General features: G+C 33.4%; 2 protein-coding genes across 2 annotated transcripts in view; one reads left to right on the top strand and one right to left on the bottom strand.

Annotated features, from left to right (window-relative positions):
- The window catches only part of CSMD1 (CUB and Sushi multiple domains 1), a 984,784-nt gene that overhangs the window by 696,673 nt on the left and 266,762 nt on the right, over positions 1-21,349 (top strand). Inside the window, exons 9-10 of the mRNA XM_052696996.1 lie at positions 4,570-4,694; positions 7,547-7,668. Coding sequence (XP_052552956.1) covers positions 4,570-4,694; positions 7,547-7,668 — 247 coding nt within the window. The remainder of the gene's footprint in view (positions 1-4,569; positions 4,695-7,546; positions 7,669-21,349) is intronic.
- LOC128087832 (uncharacterized) overlaps positions 1-21,349 on the bottom strand; it is a 303,478-nt gene that overhangs the window by 207,591 nt on the left and 74,538 nt on the right. The gene's annotated exons all lie outside the window — the stretch shown is intronic.

The following is a 21,349-nucleotide window of genomic DNA, read 5'->3' as shown; positions in this document are numbered from 1 at the left end:
TTCTCTAGGCTGTAGCCTGTAACTTGGAAGAGAAAGGGATGTAAATTTATTTTGGTGAAACATACACACATCCAAACATCATTGAAGAGCTCAACACTTAATATTCATTAAATATTAAATGTAATATTAAAAAGGGAAAGCCCCAAAGAAACTTAAAGCACAAAGTATATTTTAAGATGTCTGAGGCCATCTAATGTCAAAGGACCCCAACAAACATACATAACTGTATTTTGACATCAACTTCTAATGAATGAATGTGAGTTAACAGTATCTTAAGTGGCTGGAGTCTACTTAAAGGCATTGCTTACCGAGCTGACAGAGCAAGGCTATTTCCCTTCTTTTTTTTTTTTCTCCATTCAGCCTCTGATACTACTTTCATTTCAATCAACGTATCTCATTCTTTCTGAGGACAATTGAATATATAAAGTATGCAAAATTAACACAAAGGTAATAATGTGATATAATTCCACAAATATAAGATATGATAAATAAAAAGTTAATGTAATTTGATAATTTGCTATCTACCATGCCTCCAATTCTGAATATTATCTGAAACAATAAATTTTGTTTTGCATCTATACCTTGCTTGTTACTTATTATTACTAATTATGCAACAGCAAATGTTTTTCATGTATGATAAACTAATTTTTTTAACAGCAATTTAAAAGACGTCATCTATTTTAAAGTCTATTTGTCTACATATATTGGTGTTTGAATAGATCAGTTTGATGGAATAGTTTTTCTTTCTAAGAAATGAAAAATTTATTTCTTCCAGATTTTAGGAAAAATAATGATATTGCTTGCATATCTCCAATGCAGGGAAACAAAACACTGTGGAGTGTAAAAAGTGATTTTTTTCTTCCTTTTTTTAAGAGACAAGTATAAACACCAAAAGGAGATATTGTTCTTGTCAGGAGAATCCAAGCTGTGGATATAAGTCAAAACTGGAACATATGAAAATTCATGTTACTCAAAATATTTGCTAGTCTACTGAAGAACATGTTGTCAGTAGGACTGATGGAAAGGCAGAAGGTTTCTTTCTAAGTTGATACTCAACTCAACTGATACTCAACTGATTCAGTGATTACAAGTTTTTTGAAAATGGTTTCATTCTTTTCACTACAATAATGACATTCATTCTAAAATAATGAAGCAGAAAAAATGCATTGAAATCCTCTTCCTGCCATACTTCTACTGAGTTCAGTTCAGGATATAGAGGAAGTGAGTTTTAGTGATTTCAAATAAGCGAGTGGACATTTGGATTCATTTTGAGGAAGAAAAGCTCCTGAGGATTTAGCAGGATGAATAAGGACATAATAAATGCAATTTTTAAAACTATAAAATCCCATTTTATTTTTTTGGAAGATCTGAAAACACTATTTGACAAAGCAAATTCTCACCTACAAACACTAATTTTCAACATAGTCACCACCATTAGCTGTTCAACAGTAATGAACAAGAGCATGTGTGCTGTGCTTGTAAAAATCTGCAGCAATGACAGTTACCCACTGTTTCACAGCTGCTATGTTGTTGTTGCTAAGAAAATGTTGCCCACACAGTCCATATTCCACTGGTCCAAACACATGGAATTCGGAAGGAGCCAAAACCAGAGTATACAATGGGTGTGGTAGGAAAGCCCAGCTAAGACTGGTAGTGTGTCAGTGATATTATTGTTTTGCAAGAAAAAGGTTGTCTTCTTCTCTGGCCTGACTCTGGAAGTTTGAGCCTTCATCTTAGTCAGTGTTGCAAACGTAGAATAATTAAGGTTGGAAAAGACCTCTAAGATCATGTAGTTCGACTGTCCACCTACCACCAATATTACCAACTAAATCATGCGCCTATGCACTACCTCTACTTCCTTAAATACCTCCAGTGATGGTAACTCCACTAGTTCCCTGAGCAACCTGTTCCAATACCTGACCACTCTTTCAGAGAATAAATTCTTCCTAATATCCAACCTGAACCTCCCCTGCTGCAATTTAAGGCCATTCCTTCTATTCCTATGTCTAGTTACCTGGGAGAAGAGGCTGACCCCGATCTTGCCAAAGCCTCCTTTCAGGTAATAGTAGAGAGCAATAAGGTCTTCCCTGAGCCTTTTCTTTTCTAGACTAAACAATACTAGTATGCTCAAACATTCTCCATGACACTTGTGCTCCTGTCCCCTCACCATGTTCGTTGCCCTTCTCTGGCCGTGCTCCATGGCCTCAGTGTCTTTCTTGTAATGGATTCTATAAGTCAAATTTTAACCTTTTCTAATAATTCACAAATTTTGCTTTGATACAGTTGAAATTCAAAGTAGAAGAAAAAAATGAGCAAAATATTTTCTTGTGTACATAGAGAATAAAGCAAAATAAAACACTTGCAGTGTCTGCAGATTATCTCGGTGACTACAGAGGTAAGGATGAGAACAAAATTTACAAACATTCATTTTTAACAATTTGAAATTGTGTGAATTAATAATTTTCATTGAAATTGCAGAACAAATGTATTGAAATAGTGCTTTAGATGTCCCTCTATTTTTTTTAAGGGAAACCGTCAAAAATAATCAGTGAGAGGCTCAGCAATTCAGGCCTTACTTAGGGTATAAGAATTCATATTGGAGAGTGTATCAAGCCATTCTGATATGCTTATTAGCTACATCTGATTTTCTGGGAACAGAAGGTACTCTAGGGACTCAGCTTGCTTAACATTCGTTTTTATCAACCGTTCTTTTAAACATCTAAAATTAAGTGTCTCTATCTGCATTTTATATATTATATAATAAGTTTTTAATGATGTACACATTTTATATTTTTTATTCAGGCCTTAAAGTATCAGGATAAGATAAAAAGTAGAATAAAAATCTTAATCTCATGCCTTCATGAAACTGTTTTAAAAGCATTTCGCATATGGATGCAAATTTACAGTATCTTTCATTCTTTACATGGTTTATAATCTGATTGTCTCAATCTCCATTCTGCAGTGTTTAGAATTTGCAGAATATTTTTCCAATACCAATTTAATTATTTTATCATATATCATTTTTTTCTGGAAGTGTCTGCTTTCAGAAAAATTATTATTATCTGATCTATCTAAAATTTAATTAGATTTTTTAAAATTACATTCAAAAGATTTTACTTGTTAATGTCTGTAGCTGGCATTCAGTTTTCTCTCCACCTTGAGTCTAACACTGAGAAGCTTTTGAATTCCTGTTTTTACCGTGCTCTTCAAACTGATGATTTGGCTTGATTTTTTTTTGTTATTTTAAATATTTTTTTAATGTGCTTCAGTCATCATGTTTTATTTTATGTCACTTAGCTCATTCTCAAACATTTCAAAAGATGATATCCACTGTGTAAAAATATTGCATTTTCGTATTTCCAGACATCAGAGAAAATAAATATATACATGCTCTATGAATAGTAAAACAAATAGAGTCATAGTAAGTGTATATATGAAAGTAGTAAAATTTTGTTTCCCTTTATTTCTTATTAATCAATGTTCATCCTTATGCTTGTTAATTTAAGGTATGTATTTGGAATATATATATATATGTATATATATATATTTTTTTTTTTCTGAAGGGTTTTAAGAATGTTCTGAAGGAAAGCAGACTATGGCAAATGTAAAAATAACTTTTAGAAAGTTTTCTAACTTTTAGAAAGATCCAATTAAAGTTATGTGAAGGAAGTATAGCAGCACTTCACAATAAGTCATCAAATTTGTCTTTGGGGTATCTTCTAGAAAACAGAATACTTGTTCTTGAAGGGTGGAAACAGACTGAATGCTAGTGATTATATTAACTTTTCTCCACGATACAGTTTTAGCAGCTTTCTGATTGCTGTCCTGCAATCCCTTGGTGTATAGGGCTCTATGACTCTCTCAGAGTGAGAAATCTGTTTTATCAAGACGCCTTGGTTCACAACATGAAATAAACAAATAAGAATTTTCAAGAGCAAGAAAGCGAGCAGCAGAATTGGTTGTTTATGCTTGGGAACAAAGAATGTCACAAATAATTGAAATGCTTTGAGGCAGAAAGAAATTTATGGAAGCAGAAAGTTCAGTTCTCTTTTGGAAAGCTCTCTGACATGCAGCAACTAGATATCATTTATAAACTCTCATAAATGTTGGACAGCATTCTTAAAAAAAAATTCCATAGAAAAAAAGTTATGATATTTAAAAGCTGCTAGTGTAGCAGCAGTGCTATAATCCTAATAAAAGTTAGGATTTTGCACAGTTTTCAGAAAATGTGAAGTTGAAATTATTTATGGAATAAATCTTATCTGAAAGAACACTGATGACATATTTTTGATGCTTACTTTGAAGTAATTAATAAAAGCATGAAAATTAATGTCACAATTGCATTATATTCCTGACATGGTTTCTTAAAATAGTGGACAAAGTGAACATAGTATACTTGTTCTGAATAGTTTAGGATAGCTTTTTATGTAGGTAGTAATGATGAAGTAAAATTTCCCATCCTAATTTCTTTGTTTGGACCTGGTAAAGGTGTGATATATTTATTTTGTGTGTGTTCGTTATTTAAAATATATTGTAATTCTTTCCTTTTTCCTCCCATTTTTCTCATAGGGTGGGTGCAAGTGTGCAGTTTTCCTGTGAAGATAACTATGTGCTGCAAGGTTCTAAGAGCATCACTTGTCAGAGAGTGACAGATACACTGGCTGCCTGGAGTGACCATAGGCCAATTTGCCGAGGTAGGAACTGTTCTTGGGAATTTTTCTAGAAGTTTGGAAGGGTAATTCATCATTTCTGTTTAGAAATGCAATGGAATGATGTTTGAAAGAAAACACAAGTTGTATGTGTATACACGTATATATATATGTATATATATATATAGAGAGAGAGAGAGAATTGCACACATACACATATATATATAAAATTATACATATCCAAAATTAAATGTCCTTTTATCTTTTTTGTCATATAAAACATTCTAAGTAGAACTAGTTCAGTTTAATCAGCTAGGTTTTTTCCAATTGAAGTCCTGAATATGAGAAGTTCAAAATCATTTGGTTTTCCTTTCAGTCCCAGATACTAAAGAAGTTTATCTTATATGTAAATTCTTTTCTCTGTTTTTTTTTTTCCAGACTTTCAAGTTCTCCACACTCTCATTATTTTGTTAGTGGGGAGGCTTTTTATTTGTTTTTCTAGTTGTGTGGTTCTTTTTTCCTATTTTAATCTACTGTCTGTAATAAAACAGGTGAAAATTATGTAAATGCTGTCAAAATAATCCATAAAAGAGGTAATTAGGAATAACAACAATTATTTTTGTTTGTATGTAACTTTTGCTGTTTCTTAGTAGAAACATTAACTTGGACCATACATTTGGAGCGTACATATTAAGGAAAGTCCTAACCCTGATAATTTGCTTGTTTTATGTTCTCAGCACCAGAAAATTTAGAGATAACTGGCACCACTAATAAAAAAAACAAACAAACAAAAAAAAACAACATACAAAATGTTTGATATGTTTGATATATTTTATTTGCCGTCATGAAGTAGTACTTCTTTTACTTCACAAAATCTTATGCTGAATCATATTTATCAGGCCAGCAAATGACAGAGAGACTGCAGAGGGAGTAGAGTTGCCCTGAACTTCTTGTTCAAGAATAAAAAAATTATAATATCAGTCACATTAAACTTGCATAATTGTAGATAAGGAAGCAAACAAACAAACACACTAGCAACAACAGCAGCGAAGCTTCCACCAGATAGAACTTCTGATAGGGCTCATCATTTCTTCGTCAGCCTTTAAATGGGGGTTGCCTTATGATTCTGCTACAAAAGATACAATAATCTCTGCAAATGTTTGATATGATTTCTCTCATAACAAGATCTACTTCATCTCTCTGTAAACCATTTTTTTCATACTCTTTCTCATTTAAAAATGAGAATGGCACTGGGAAATGATGTCCAGAAAGAGATCTTTCCTCAGTGCAGCTTTCCACTGTGAACCTAGAAAATTCTGATAAGGGTAAACAATATTTTTCTCTTTCTTTATAGCACCTTTCTATTGTGCTGGTCCTTCTGTCATCACACCTTTGTTGTAATGCCTTTCTGATCTGTCCAGTTGCTACAAATAGTTAAATGCAATTAGCTTTTTGTTGTTTTTGCTTGTTGCACAAAACACAACAAACTGGTTAGTAATACTCAATGATGCTTTAATTGAATTGGTAGAGTTTCTTATGTAGATAAGGTTTTTTGTTTTATTTTTAGCCTATACTGAGAATTTTATGGAAAATTTCCTTATGATACATAAGAATTGGAAGCAAAATCCTTAATAGAGTCCTGGTATCAGACTTTTTCATAGAAGACTGAGTCATAGTAGTCTTAGTCTAGATGTGGGCAATGTAGTTAATCTTTGAAATCTGCAGGACCAAGTCCTGGTACAAGATTGTAATGGGAGAATAGAAAATGGTAGAAAAAGGTTTTTTTTTTCCTTTATTTTTGTTATTTTGTGTTTATACCAGTTACACTTCCTATATTGTATTAGATCCGGCTCAAAATTTCTCCCAGTAATGAGGTAAGGAAATGCTCTTTTTCGTAATGGAGACAGGCACAGAGAAAGATGAAAAGTAGAATTTTCTGAAATGCTAGGATTCTGATAGATACATTTATCCAATACTGACGAAAAAGAATTACCATTTTTCAAGGAATGTAGTCTGAATTACCTCAAATGTTAATACAGGTAAGTTCTGGAATTCAGGTATTTGAAGATATACAGTACCTAACAAAGCATTAGAAATTTCATGTTCTAGCCTGTTACCAAAGTTCTATAGTGCCAAAAACAAGATAGTTGAATTTTGAAGTGCTCTGGGTTATGTATGTGGTTTTTGTTTGTTTGTTTGTTTATTTGTTTTTTAATAACTTGTGATATTTGATTTTCTCAATTTTTTTTTTTTAATATTTTAGAAAATGTATCCTTAATGCTGTTTGGAAAGTAACTTAATTTATAAAGAAGTTTATTTTCAGAATTATTTAGATGAATATGACTCTGAGGAAATATGACGGTTTATACCATGCTTTATAAAAAGGCCACTGCCCAAAACTATTTTTCATTTCTTCCTAATTTTGTTTGCTCTACTGTAAAGAGCTAAGACACCACAGATTTTAAAGTTGGGCTAAGGATATGCTGTTATATAGATCTGTACACTATCTAGACTTCTGCAACTGCAGAGAACTCGGAAAGGAGAGTAATGGCACTTTCATGTAAATACACTCTTGTAAACAAAAGACTCCCTCCAACCACTGAGAGAAATTCAATACTCACTGTTCGGTTCACTTTAAACAGAATATTTATATGCTAATTGAAGTTAATTTACATAAACTGTGAATACAGAACTGTAAATTCCTCTAACTTTGTATTTTTGTGGTGTTTTTTTTTTTTGTTTTTTTTTTGACAGGACTGAACATCTTTATATATGGTGTTTCAATTTGGTAATTCTTTTGCAGCAAGTTTTAATTAATGATAAGACAATTTTATGAAGTTTAGTTTAAATAAAGCAGCTTGTAAAAAAAAAATCTTATTTGCTGTTTGTCATTTTAGCTAGAACATGTGGTTCTAATTTACGTGGACCAAGTGGAATTATTACATCACCAAATTATCCAGTTCAATATGAAGACAATGCACACTGTGTGTGGGTCATTACGACAATAGATCCGGAAAAGGTACGCTTTTTCTCTGTCTTAATTTAAACTCTAGAATTATGAATCTGTGTTAAAAATATTTCAAACACATTTGAAAACAAATCTGTGAACACGTCTGACTGTAGGCATTCATCTACTTGCAAATAATCAGACTAGAAACATTTATATATATATATATATATATTAGAGCACAGAAAAAAAAATGGATTCATTAATATCTGTGAAAATGTCCACTTGGAATAATAAGTCAGTCACAGTTACAGTTTCCAAACTGTATATTTTTAAGTGAAATTCATAAGATCATATTCAAAATCATGCATTTCTAAATGAATCAATTGAAGATTTTTCAAACTGTTTCTTGATACTTACATGTCATTCAATCTAATCATAAAGAGTAGGCATATATCTTATTACATTGTCTAGTGTTGTTAACCATTTTACTAACATGCCTAATTTCTTTTTTCAAGCTACTGTTTCCCAAGAATAAATTCTCAATATAGGATATAAATAATTATGCATAAAATAGTAGCAATATTTTAATTTAATATTATTATTACACTAGAATGTACCAAGATAAGTATTATGAAAAACAGGCAAAAATATAAAACTCTCACATGAGCCATTTTACTGCAGATAGATTCTCTCTAAAGAAGAAACTAGCAATAGAAACAAACTGAACGATTGTATTTTATTTAGTGTGGAAATTAGAAGTGGCTATGAATGAACTTTGTCTACAATTTAATGACTTTAAAGTTGAAGTGTTAAGCTACTTGGCATTTTTGAGTATTGATAACCATCTTGAATATAAAAATATCTGACATACATCATACATATTTTCAATAAAATGTAGTCTATTTTGCGAAATGCAGTGTATTTTGAGAGAAAATATTGTTGTACGTTAAAAGAAAATGCATGAAATTAGTGCCAAGAAAATTGAGTCTTAGTACCTTAAAGATTTATTTATTCAGATCTTTTTCATTAATGTTTTATTTTAATTTTTTCCTTGACTTTTCAGGAGTTCCAATTAGCATTTTTCATATTAATGATAAAATGAAGATGTAATCTCCTTGCTGAATGCAAGAGATTTTAACTGTAATAATACAAAAAATTGGTACAGGGTAGCAGTATTTATAGAGCTGTACATTGCATAAACTGTGGAGGCTTAGACTTGTGTATTAGGTGTATAGTAGGCTAAGTTTTGTTATTTTGCACATGTTCTATTCATTCTATAAAATATATCTGTTTCTCAACAGATTTATGGTTTTCATAGAATAGAGCTCAGTAAGATTGGTGTGGATAAATTTGTTGCTCTATTTATAGACTTGAAAAGGCACTCTACAGTAGTATTCTGTGGGCAGGTTGGTAGTTCATCAATATGGTGTAGGAAGAGCACATGAATGATAATTCTTATGTTACATTTGAAATGAAGATGAATTAATAAAAGGTTTGATGCTTTCACTGAGAAAGAAGTCCTCAACAGTGGAAAACAACAGTGGGAAACAATATGTAAAGCTTCAAGACTTTTAATATCAAACTGTTTATCGGATATGATGGTTAATAGGGAATGAAGTGTATGTTAGTAGTCTTGGGTTTGTGTACCAGTGAAACAGAAAAAGATTTTTCTTCACTTCATGCAGCTCTTGCATTTATTGGCTTTGGAACCATAATGGCTATGAACGTGAAATCTTTAAATCAGACGTGTTGAAAGCATACAATCTTCTTAATTTTTTTTCACATGGCCTCTACATCACCTTTATCAATATGTATCAAATCCGGTACTGAGATTTTGATCCCCAAATAACTAAATCTGAAGTTAGCGTATGTCTCTTAGGATAAAAGATAGGAAGGAAAGTACTTTTACTTCACAGTAAATTTCACTCAAATGAAATTTATTTTTCTTCTGAAAGAATTTGGGTAGATTTTAATCCCTGACTTCTGTGGGAGTTATTAATGACAGCCCTCTTGAAAACTGAACTATGTATTGAAGACTTGAACTTAAACTGAGGAGCCTACTATTTTGCCCTTTAGACTTTAAAATACTTATGAAAATGCTTAGTATCCATACTTCACTTTTCACTGTTTTCCAAGAACGTAGATAGATTGTGACATTTTATTGTGTGTTTAAAATTACTTTTGGCTTACTCTAGGGAATGAATTCATCTTTTCCTCTAGTTAATATATATATAGCATTTTAAATGATAAGACAATATTTCCTTTTAGCGTTAAATTTAGTGCAGTGCAAGAATGTAACTTATTTGAGGCGTACTTCCACAAAAGAGTACAACATAATATGCTGACATATTTTAATAAATATTTTAAAATCAACTCATTGCATTTTACAAATGTCACATTTTATTGCTGGTTATTGTTAAATGAAAATTAAAGCTGATTTTTACTTCCTGTGAGGACAGTGGTATGATTACAGGTTTTTAACCAACCATGTCAAAATCATTATTACTTAGATATTTTTCTAACAAAATTTTAAGTTGTTTCATTCTTTTGCTGTTCAAAAGCACTTCTGTTAATGCTGTGCTTATTTTGAAGTGTTGATTTTTTCCTTCTTTACATTTTGTTTCCTCTGGGTCCCAATGTAGCAACTGCTGCTTAGCATCCTACTAAGCCATATATTTGCAAATAGTACTTTATGGTATTCTTCTGACTCTTTGTAAAGTATGTGTTGTAAGTTATATGGATTGTTAGTAACTCTACATTTTTTTAATTATTCCATGATTATGCAATTTCTCAACTTTTTAGAAACAGTTACTTTTCTTACTTAATTAACTTACAGTTAATTTTCTTCTGAGGTCTTACTGGTCTGTTGCCATAATATTTCTCTTGCTGTTAGTATTATGTTTTCAGTATGTTGTAAGGATAATTCTGTTCCTTATTGTTTCAATTTGTTCTCCAAGGCTGTGCATTTTGTTTACTGTTTTGCTTCTGTAACACTTACTGTCTTGGATCTCCTGCTGCTTTCTGTGTTCTGTGATAATATTTCTAGATGTAATGGCTCTGATTTTCAGCTGTAGTGTCTATAAGATGTTAAAGTTCTGTGGTCTTTTGCAGCAAGGATTCATAGTGTAGTACAGTGTTTTTCTGACTGGGGGGATATGTAATGAAAGCACAAATTTCTTTTGTGCTTTTTTTTTGTCTTGTAAAATGTATTAAAACTTTTTTTTTTTTTTTGGCCATACTTAAACATGCACAGTTGTTCATGTCTATGCCAGTCAGATCAGTAGAAAACATGTCATAATGATATTATTTCTTATTTCTAGGATGTTCCTCAAGAAGTTAGTGTTTCTGCATTTTATTTATATGGCAGACTTACACCACGGACATAGGAAAGGATTATTTTGAAGAGGACTAACAGATAGAATTCTGTTGGCTTGATATAATCTAACTGCAATTCCTTTTAAATTATTAATTAGATTTTTCTAGAAAATGCATTGATGAAAGTATGGTATTTGTCTTAGTTATATCACTGCTCATCCTGAGCTGCTAAAACATTTGAGCTTATAGCAGTTTGATTTTTATTCTTTTTTACATTAGTAGGATTTTATGGAGGATTATAATACATTGTATTAATTTAGTATAAATATAAATGAAATGAAATTGCTACAGTGTATGCATATGTATGTCCTTCACAGCCTTTTCTTGTCAAAAATATTACTTTTACATTTAGTTTTCTATTTAGGAAATTATTTTAGATGCCTCCTAAGTGTGCTACTTTCCCTTTGTTTCAGTTAAAGACAGCTGAGATTCCAAGAATTGTTAGGAAGCTAAGGCTCAGAATCTCAAATACTTTACAACTCTTGCAATACAGATCAGTGGCCTTTCTTGCAATTAAACATGAATACCATCTTCATTAGGATGGAACATGGTAATACTGATTTTTTTTTTTCTCCAAAATAAAAAACATGTCACGATTTCAGAATTTCCTCATAGTTTTATAAATAGTACTACTTAAATATTCTTTACTGTAGTCTCATCAAATAATGCTGTCCCTCACATTTATAATAGATTCTGTAGAAATTATTTGTGTAGACCTGGCACAGCTCACATTTACTGCATAAGGAGACAAGTGCTACAGACTAATTTATGCACGTATAGTCTTGTGTTACTTCACAATAGCATGTTCATTTATTGAGCAAATGTTGATGATGCAAATTGTCAAAATCTCTTGTGCATGATGCTCACTGATCTTTTCCTGAGTATAGTTTATTCTGAGAAAATGCCAGCTGACCATTCACAGGTAAATAATAGGATTTTCCTAAGAAAATCAAAGACTGTATAGTCAAGTATACGTGTAGAAAAAATAATCAGATTTTTAAAAGTGTATTAGTATTTTCTAAAAATTATTATGATACTTTTCAGTCTTTTTTTTAGTGATGCTAGATGTGGTATTTGGCATTGCTGCAAATAGAAGCTTCCTGGTATTCATATAGTAAATTACTGCCAGGATTTTATTTAATTAACCCACCATGATGTATTACTAAGTAGGAGTTTCATATTACAAGAGACACTGGGGAGAACAGTAAATCATCACACGTATGTTAAGATGCACAGATGCTAAGTTTGTTATAACCACTCACAAGGAGCAAAGTTGTCTGGGTCTTCTGTGCTGCAGGAACTGGCACAGCTACCTGGATAGAGCTTCTGAGGGAATGTGTGGCAACCAAAGTCTTGGGCTGCAGGCTAAGACCAAGTTTTCTGTCAGTGTTTGGTAGCAGCAGTGAGCACACCTGTGGGAAGTACATTTGGGTAAAAGAACTGCTTAACCTGGGAACAGAGATTCAGGAACAGATGGGCAGGCTGAGGAGCATCAGGGAGTTTGAGAAGGGGGAGCCAGGCTGAAGAAGGGAACCTAAGAGACAGAGAGGAATGGAAGGAGGTTTTATCTTAGATTTGCAGGCAAATGCCTTCTCTTCCTGCCTTACCTCACCTTCCCAGGTACCCTTATTCACAGATTTGAGACTTTAGAACTTAATGGACAGGCAAATGATGATGTGGATGATGGTCCACCTAGGTTGTAGGGGTCAGCTATGGCTAGTCAGCTTACTGCCTGTATCACAACTACCTTCAATAAGAAAGACGGAAGGATTATAGTCATAGATGACTCCCCTCTGAGGGGAACAGAGAATCCAGTGTGCCAAGCAGATCCACCCCATAGGGATATCTGCTGCCTTTCCGAGGCTCAGGTAAGAGATATTACTAGAAAACTCATTAGCCTTATATTGACCTCTGCTTATTAAGCATTATTATTTTTTCATGTCAGCAGTTTTGAAGTAGAAAGAAAAGTACAAGGACAGTCAAAGAGGACTTCAGGGCTTTTAGATGATTGGTTAAGGAATCAGGGACATAGAATCATTAAAGTTGGAAAAGACCTGTAAGATCATTCTGTCCAGGATCAGACAGACCCAGCTGATCAATATGTGGCTCCAAGACTGGTATAGTAACAGAATTTTGGATTTTTCAGTCGTGAGGCCTGCTGTGATTAGTTGCATCTCAGATGTAAAGGGTTTTTGTGCAGCAATTAGCAGAGCTGATTGATATAGCTTTAAACTAGAACATAAAGGGGGAAAGGCGTAAAGCCAGGCTCACCAGTGATAAGCTATATGACGGCACACTAGACAGACAGGTTGTCTTTGTATCCAGACTTAATCGTTTGAAACAAGAAGTGAACTAGAATTAAATAGTTTGAATGAATATGACCAGATACCTTTTCAGTTAATTGTGTCTTCGCACATATTGAGAGGAAATATTGCCTTTCTGATTAAAAAAATAAAATAAATTGGTCAGCCTCCAGGAAAATGATTTAAGAACACAATTAAGAAAGTAAAATTTTACGTTACCATTAGGGAATCTGCTTGACCTGATAATAAGTACAATTCTCTACTCTCTACATGCTCATATTTACAGAGTTTAATCAGTGTTGAAATCATGAAACTATAGTTTTGTTCTCCAGAGGATAAGAATGTGGAACAGTCTCTTGCTGATAACCAGTTGTAAATTTTTTAAGGGGTTAATGTAGTTACACTTTATAAACATTTCCAGTCTCAAAGCTCTTCTCTGTATGCCTTCCATCCCATTCTCGAGCTATAGTGTTGGAAATATCCAAATAATTTTGTCAGGATGGTACCTCTGATAAAAGTAGATTTTATTCACAATTGCGATGGCGGGCATCCTGCAAGTAGGAACACACCTATGGATGAAATAGTACATCTTTTGTACCTTGTCTTCATGATGCCTACCCTCCTCCCTTGTTTTCCCATTGGCTGCGTACCCTAGATTCATAATCTTATCAAAGATTTGCATTTGTTAATTACGTTCTGACACTTCTTGATCCGTGTGCTGTCTTGTGCCAGTCAGTTACCATTCTGCCATTTCCAAGATTTCTTAGTACTTTTCTTATCGTGTTGATACGGTGATTCCCTTCAAGGCTTCTTCCATTCTGTCCAAAGGCTGCTTCCTTTGTTAAACAAAGAACACTGAAGGGGGAGGATGCCAGGCCTTCCTGATGCCTCTTCAGATGCTTCCTTGGGCATGTCATGATTTGTTCTCTGGTTTGATCAATCTTGTGCGTAATATTCTTGCCATGTGTATGACAAAATATTACATATATATTCACACTGACTAGACAGAAATTGTTGCTAGGTATACATGTATATTGCTAATTAAGTTCTTCTCCTTAAATTCTCTATTAATTGGATCTTGTCTGTCCAGCATCAAATATTAGTATGGCTCAGAGGTATTTCAGAAGGCTGAGCAGACAGCAGCTGCAGTCTTTGTGCCTATAACCTAGTCCATCTAATCTCTATGACTGTAAATTACTTCACCTTTATACTGAGCATGCATTCTGGGGAAGGTTCATCTAGAGGATAAGTGATGAAAACTATCAGAGACCCTCTCCAGTGAAGTAGAAAGACCCCTGGAAAGAACTATGGCAGTGGAGACCATGAAATAAAAATTCTTATCTTGTTCTAATGTAGAAGTAACATTTGATTCGCACAATAGTAACTCCTGTATTAAAGAAAGAAGGTTTAATAACTGTGTAGTAATTCACGTGATGCTTGTGCCCAAAGAGAGCGACAAGTTCTCTCTTCGAGAAGGGGGGATGGTGAAGATACTTCTATTCCTGGCATTTCACTTCTTCAATCTGTGACACTGAAAAAAAGGAAAGCAGCCTAAAACAATGCAATTAATTTATGATTTAAATATAAAAATCATGCCTTTGAATTTGGTATGCCTTTCATCCCCTTCCTTTCCAGATGGCAGGTAAGTAGAATGAGGTTTCCCAGCATGATTTTCTTCTTCTTCCCTGTAGGTGGTAATCTTCATCATTGTGACAAAAGAAAATATTTTGAGCTGATTTTAGGGTTTAGTCATTTAAATAAGTCAGCACTGGAACATAAGTTGTTTACTAATCCTTCTGAAATATCCATAAGCAAAGATCTCACCTGTGCACCATCATAAAGCTTTCAGAATTGAAGTGATATGTAAACAGAAGCTTCACAGCAAGAACAATGTGTAGGTGGCTATGGTTGCTGTGAAAGGTGAAAATGGAGACCAATTCATTATAGCAGAAACTCTTATTTCTGCCTAAGGAGAAAAACAGGAGCATTTCATACATTCCTAATCAGTTCTCATTTCAAATTTCCTATTAAAACGAGGAGAAGAAAATAGCAGAAAATGTATGAAATATAAGCCATAGAAATACAAAATGTAAATTTTCTCAGAACTTCATCAAAATCATTACTGTTCTCTTGTGGCATTCTGTTCTGGAAGGCACAGAACTCTTGTCATAGACTTCACAGACTCACTGAGTAGAGAATTTCCTTTATGCTGGTCTTTAGCTTCTCTGCAGAAGTAGATCTTCTAAGCAAGAGTTGTTGTCTTTGTTTATTAGTATAAATACCTGGCAACAAAATGCAACTCCAGAAGACAAAAAGTGTAATTTATTTCTTCAGTCAAAGTTCATAAGTTTCTAGCATATGAGTTAAATGTTTAATTTTAATTAGATCTGAGAAAACACCATAGAGTCTACTACCCCTCCTGAGTTCACATGGAGATCTTGGAAAAACTTGAGTCTGCAGGGCTCCAACATAATCTCCAAGGTGGGAAGATAAGAGAAAGTGGGATAGGGCATAATCCAAGTATTGCCTCCAGTTGTCCTCAGAGAATAAATTAGACTGTGTTTACATTAGCATTAGCAGTGCAGTGCAACAAAAGCAGCTTTGTAGTGCAAAACAGTGCTGGGGGCTCGGGGTTCATACTAAATGAATTTTCAGGATTTTTTTCTGTGGACTAGTTCTAATTTGAATCTGGCTGGAAAACACCTCCCAGCTTAGTTATATTCAAAAAGAACACAGTTTACCTGCTCTGAGATTTCACTGTGATGCTAACGAGAGCACAGGAGGTGGAAATGCCCGGAGATTGTTTTGGAGTTACACCCTTGATCTGAATGCATTTTTAATCTTCTTACACAGCTACTGCAGTGCATAAAGAAGACTGACATTTACGCAAGCCTTGTACATACAGGATGGAATCAGCTCCATGGCTAAGCAATGAATGCTCAGAAGACCAGTTTAAGATTGTATTGCTTTTTTTCTCCATAAAATTCAAACACAAATCTCAAGTTGTGCAAAGTGTGCAAGTTTTCATTCAATCTTTCACAGAATTGATATAATTCTTAACACCTGTCTGTGTTATTAGAATGCCAAGTTGACAGTTTCTTAAGTCATCATTCTTTTTAATTGCATCTTAAATATTTTGAAACATTTTGATGTCTGCATTGTTGTTTGTTTGTTTTTTTGTAGCCAGATTTTTTTTTTGCTCTCCTGATTTTCAACTTTCTTACTCATAAATACTTTTTCCTCATAGTATCTCTCAAAAAAAGGTATTTCATGCATGCTACTACACATAGAGTTATACACATAGAATTACACGTACTTACAAATATATGTATAACCATTTACCTCTTTAGAATCAGTAACTTATCTAAAAGGAAAATAAATATTGATCATTTTTAATCAAACTGCATATTCTATGTTTATTCTAGATTCATTGTTTTCTTTAACGGCCATTTAATTAAGTTTTTTAAAAATCAAGTAAATAAGATAGTAACTTCTGCTTGAAGTGAGCAGTGGGACTATGTTTCCAAAATGATAATTTGGCTTCTCAAAAGTCACAGCTACCTCACTCTTCAGAACATATTTACTTCCACTTCTTCATTCCACAGAAGTACAAATAAAGATATGAGACTAATTTTTACACTTGAGATCCACTGAATAGAATAAAAATGCGTTCTCCTGGTTGTGACTGTTAAAAAATGAACTGTCCGTATGTGTCTTATTTCAAGACTGATGAAGTACGATTACATGTGTGCAGGCAGCCTACAGGCTGTTTCCCGCTGGAGTAATCTCAGAGGTCTTTTGAGATTCTCAAACTTCTGTTTCATCTCCACTTGTGGATGTAGAAAGGCATAGATTTCCTATAGACCCTGTTTCGTCTGCCAGACCATGAATATATGTCCATAAGCCATCTCAGCACTAGATGTTTAATTCTGGGGAAGCTTACTGAACTATCTGATTTAAGCTTCAGTTATAAGCAGGGGAGGCTGCACAGCAATTCAGTTCAGCCTGAAGCAAACACCTTACTGCTAGTCAAATCTAGCAGTATTTACTGTAGTGAGAGGTTAGGTATGTAAAGCACTTTTGAACAGAAATGGGTAAACATCTAAATTTATTTAATATTCAGATATTACCAGTGTATCTGATTTCTGCTCTGGAGTGCTTTGAGTTTGAACAGTATACAGATGATTCAGAAATGCATTTTAGTGATTTTTGTATGTTTTCTCGCTTCTTTATGTCACTTTAAAAGTCCTTTTTAGTATGCTAAGTGTCTCTTGATAGCAGTTTCAAAGGTACTTATTGAAGAATTATAAAGTTCTGTGACCACAAAAGCTTTTTTTCTTTGTTTTTTCTCTGAGATTCCTAAAGGAATTAATATGCTATTAAATCCTTCATTGGAGTCATTAGAAAAAATCCAACTCTTTAAACATAACTATAAACTTTTTATGGAGGCTCAGTATATCTATGGATGTAACGTAAGCATTTTTTTTATTTAGCTAATAAAAATGACTATGAAATAGACACTAATAGAGATAAGACAGTAAAGTTGTTCAGAAATGACATTGAGATGCATGTTTAGAATGAATAACATTAGGATAGTCTCAAATGTATGTAGTTGTTAGTATTGTAAACTAGTTTTTTATTGCAAAAGAACTTTGCATTTTTATATTTAAATGATTAATAGTATAAGCAAAATTAATCTCCATTCTAAGTTATAATAAGCAACGTCTGTTTTTGTTTTTTGCTTGTTTGTTTGTTTTTATCAGTGACAGCTTTTTTTCCTTGAACAGATTTAAACCTGTTTTAATTACTACTTTATTTTACTAGTTTTAATTCTGATTTATGTCCCATATAATCACAACCATAAAGCTCGGTCTGTCTGTTCAGGATTTACTTAAACATTCATGATGCTTTGTAAAACTCTGAGAATTTAGAAGCATCTTCTCTCAGTCTTTTCAAAAATTTCTTTAGCAGACAAGTTACGCTTTCTTTGGCTGCACTACATAATGCACAAGATAACAGAGAATGCTTTTCGATTTTCTTCTCACTGCCCTAGTCACAGAATCACAAAGTGATTGAAGTTGGCAGAGACATCTGAACACATCTGGCCTAACCCATCTCCAGCAGGGACACCCCGAGCAGGCTGCTCAGCTCTACGTCCAGGCAGCTTTTGAAGATCTCCAAGAAGGAGACTCCACAGCCTCTGGGGAGCCTGTGGCAATGCTCTATTGCCTGCACAGCACAGAAGCGTGGCTAGTAAAAAAGTGTGTTCAGACAGAACATCCTTTGTTCTAGTTTGTGCTCACTTGTCTCTTCCGCTCACTCACTGGCACTGTGAACTGCAGGAAAGAGCCTAACTCATCTTCTTTGCACATACCATTCTGATATTTATGTATATTGATAAGATTCAGTTAATTCATGGAATGTATGTGGACAGTTGTCGTGGGAGAGGAAGAATGTTCATATTAAGGGATTATATTTTACAACCCTTTTAAAGTATGTAAAGACCCTGGATCCTCAGCTATTTTTGGCTTAGATTGTTTCTGGTTCTTTTACTTACCTATTAGACTGTGTCAAATCCTTCCTACACTGTATTTTTGAATTGTCACCATGAGCTTTCAATGTACCTCTTGAGGATATCACTTCACACTTGATGTGAAGAGAATTATTTTATTTGAACAGAACTGAATACTTCAAAAATGATCCTAGCTATTGAGATCCAATAATATAAGATCTTAGAGGAACAGTCAGTCATTCTTACACTAAGACTTATTCAAAGCACTAGCAACAAAGACTTGCTGTGAGTTTCTTGTACACTTCTACTGTAGATTGTCAGCTCACTGCCAGAGCTACTGTGACCTTGGCATGCCTCTGTGTTCCAGATGACTGTCATTCTGGCAGCTAATGTGACATCCACACATTCATCAAACAGTGCAAAATCATAGAAGCTTGTAAAGCAGATGCTTAGTAGTATGATCCCGCAGCTATTATTTGCAGGGCGGTAGCCGAGACCCATCACCAGCTATTTGTTAAAGAAGAGTTTCATGGATCTGCCTTTAGCTTGAATATGGATGTAGATTAGAAGTAAGAAAAGAAACAAGGCATGAGATTAGTAGTTAATAAAGATACTTGAGGCATATAATCCAAATATATATTTTTCAGCTGAGTTTTCTTTCAGAATGGTTAATGAAATTCCTGCAAATGAAAGGAAATGGAGACAGAATTACTCTTGGAAAAAAAAAAAAAAAAAAAAAGAAAGAAAGAAAGAAAAAAAGGGATCTGTTTCTTACAAATTGTTTGGTGTACAACTTAATTCTCAACAAATTATTTATTTGTCTTTCTATAATTTGTAATGCACCAGAAATATCATGGTAAGGATGCATTTTCTGCCTTCTGTGAATCTTCTTGCTCAAATTGAAATGTGACTCGTGATGTAAACTTCCTTACAGTGTGAATTTCAAAAAGGTATAATTTCTCTGGTTATTAGGCAACAGTAAGCATGTTTTTAGCATTGTATTTTAGTATTTCCCTGGACTGTGGCCATGACAATTATGCAGTGACTTTCACTGTCTCCTCTCTGTAATGATATTGATAATGTCAAGACCACAGGTATTTTCTGATACTGGCCCAATTTTTTAGTTGTTTGCCAATTGTTTGAAGCACTTCAGTGCTACAGATGAAATTCTAAAGAAAGCTTGAACTTTAACTGAATTGCTTGCATAATTATAGAATATAGTCTCCATCTATCTATCTACCTATCTATCTATCTATATATAGCATGACATTAAATTCAAGGTATTTAACATCAGCTTTGCCTTTAAAAAAATATAACTCTTCTCAAGGAAACTGTCATGAACAACAGGAAATTAGGGGTGCTGTGTAGGAAGCAATAATGATTTAGACTAGTAATAAAAAATGGATGTGAAATCTGGTGGATCTGATTTTTCAAAAATATTTGCATGTGTTAGAATAGCAAATTTCACTAGGAGTCTTTTTCTGAATATTAAAGAGTTACATAATTATTAGATAGCTTATTCTGTGTAGAACTGGACCTCTTCACAGCTGATAAGCATTGTGACTGAAACAAGGAATGGCAAATGCTCCAGCTAGACTTAAAAATGCAAAGATAAAATCATGATGTTTTGATCATTTAAATCTCTTAGCTAATGTCTTCTTATCTGATGCATTTGCTAACAGATGTTTATGCTTGGTAGTACTAGTAATTTAGTTTCACGAACAGTGCACAGGTAGGAGGTACAGGAAGAGAAGAGAGAATTAAGATCTGATAAAACAGATTGCCAAAATTCCTGTTTGAAATGGTGGTATTTTAGAACAGTAATTTGTGATATGATACAAACACTTCACTACTAAACGTTTTTTAAATAGATAAATTCAGTATCCAAAGGGATAAAATAGTTCCCTGCCTTAAGGACCAAAAGAGAAGATAACAATAAGCCTACTGTGTAAGCTAGGATTTATAAGTAAGTCACAGAGTACTGTACAGGAAAAACTGTGTCTACCCTTTTCTACTATTAATTTTAAATTTTAATGGAGTTTTTATAGATTCATTACAGATGATGCCTAAGTGAACAGACAGAGGCTGTTCTGTTTACCCATATTTAATTTGAATTAGATCCAAATAATGACTTGTGCCCCAATGTGTTCTTACAGTGCACTGTTATCTGCATGTTTATGCAGATCATCATGTGGTTTTTAGATTAGTGGCCAGTAATTTTCTTCTCTGATTCTGATATAACTTCTTGTCAATATAGGTCAACAATACTCAGTGCTTATAGATGTAAAAGTCAATACAGATAAAATAAGAATAAAGCCTGTAATCCTTAAAGTCAATCATATTTACCACTTTCTCTTAATGTGAATTTTAGAGAATGGCATAAAATGAGAATAAGTATATTAACTACCACTGTATGACAATAGAAGTTTTTATCATAGGCACAGTACTTAAGAACATATATTCATGTGGGAGAGACTAGATGTTAAAGCTGAGGTAGGTAGTAATTTATTATAAAAAACATTAAATACATAATTAGCATTTGTGTGGTAATTTGAAGCTG

Source organism: Tympanuchus pallidicinctus, unplaced genomic scaffold, assembly GCF_026119805.1.
Source record: "Tympanuchus pallidicinctus isolate F22 unplaced genomic scaffold, pur_lepc_1.0 scaffold1, whole genome shotgun sequence".
Taxonomy (NCBI): Eukaryota; Metazoa; Chordata; class Aves; order Galliformes; family Phasianidae; genus Tympanuchus; species Tympanuchus pallidicinctus.
The sequence above is the reverse complement of the archived record's forward strand: the minus strand, read 5'-3'. Positions and strand labels throughout refer to the sequence as shown.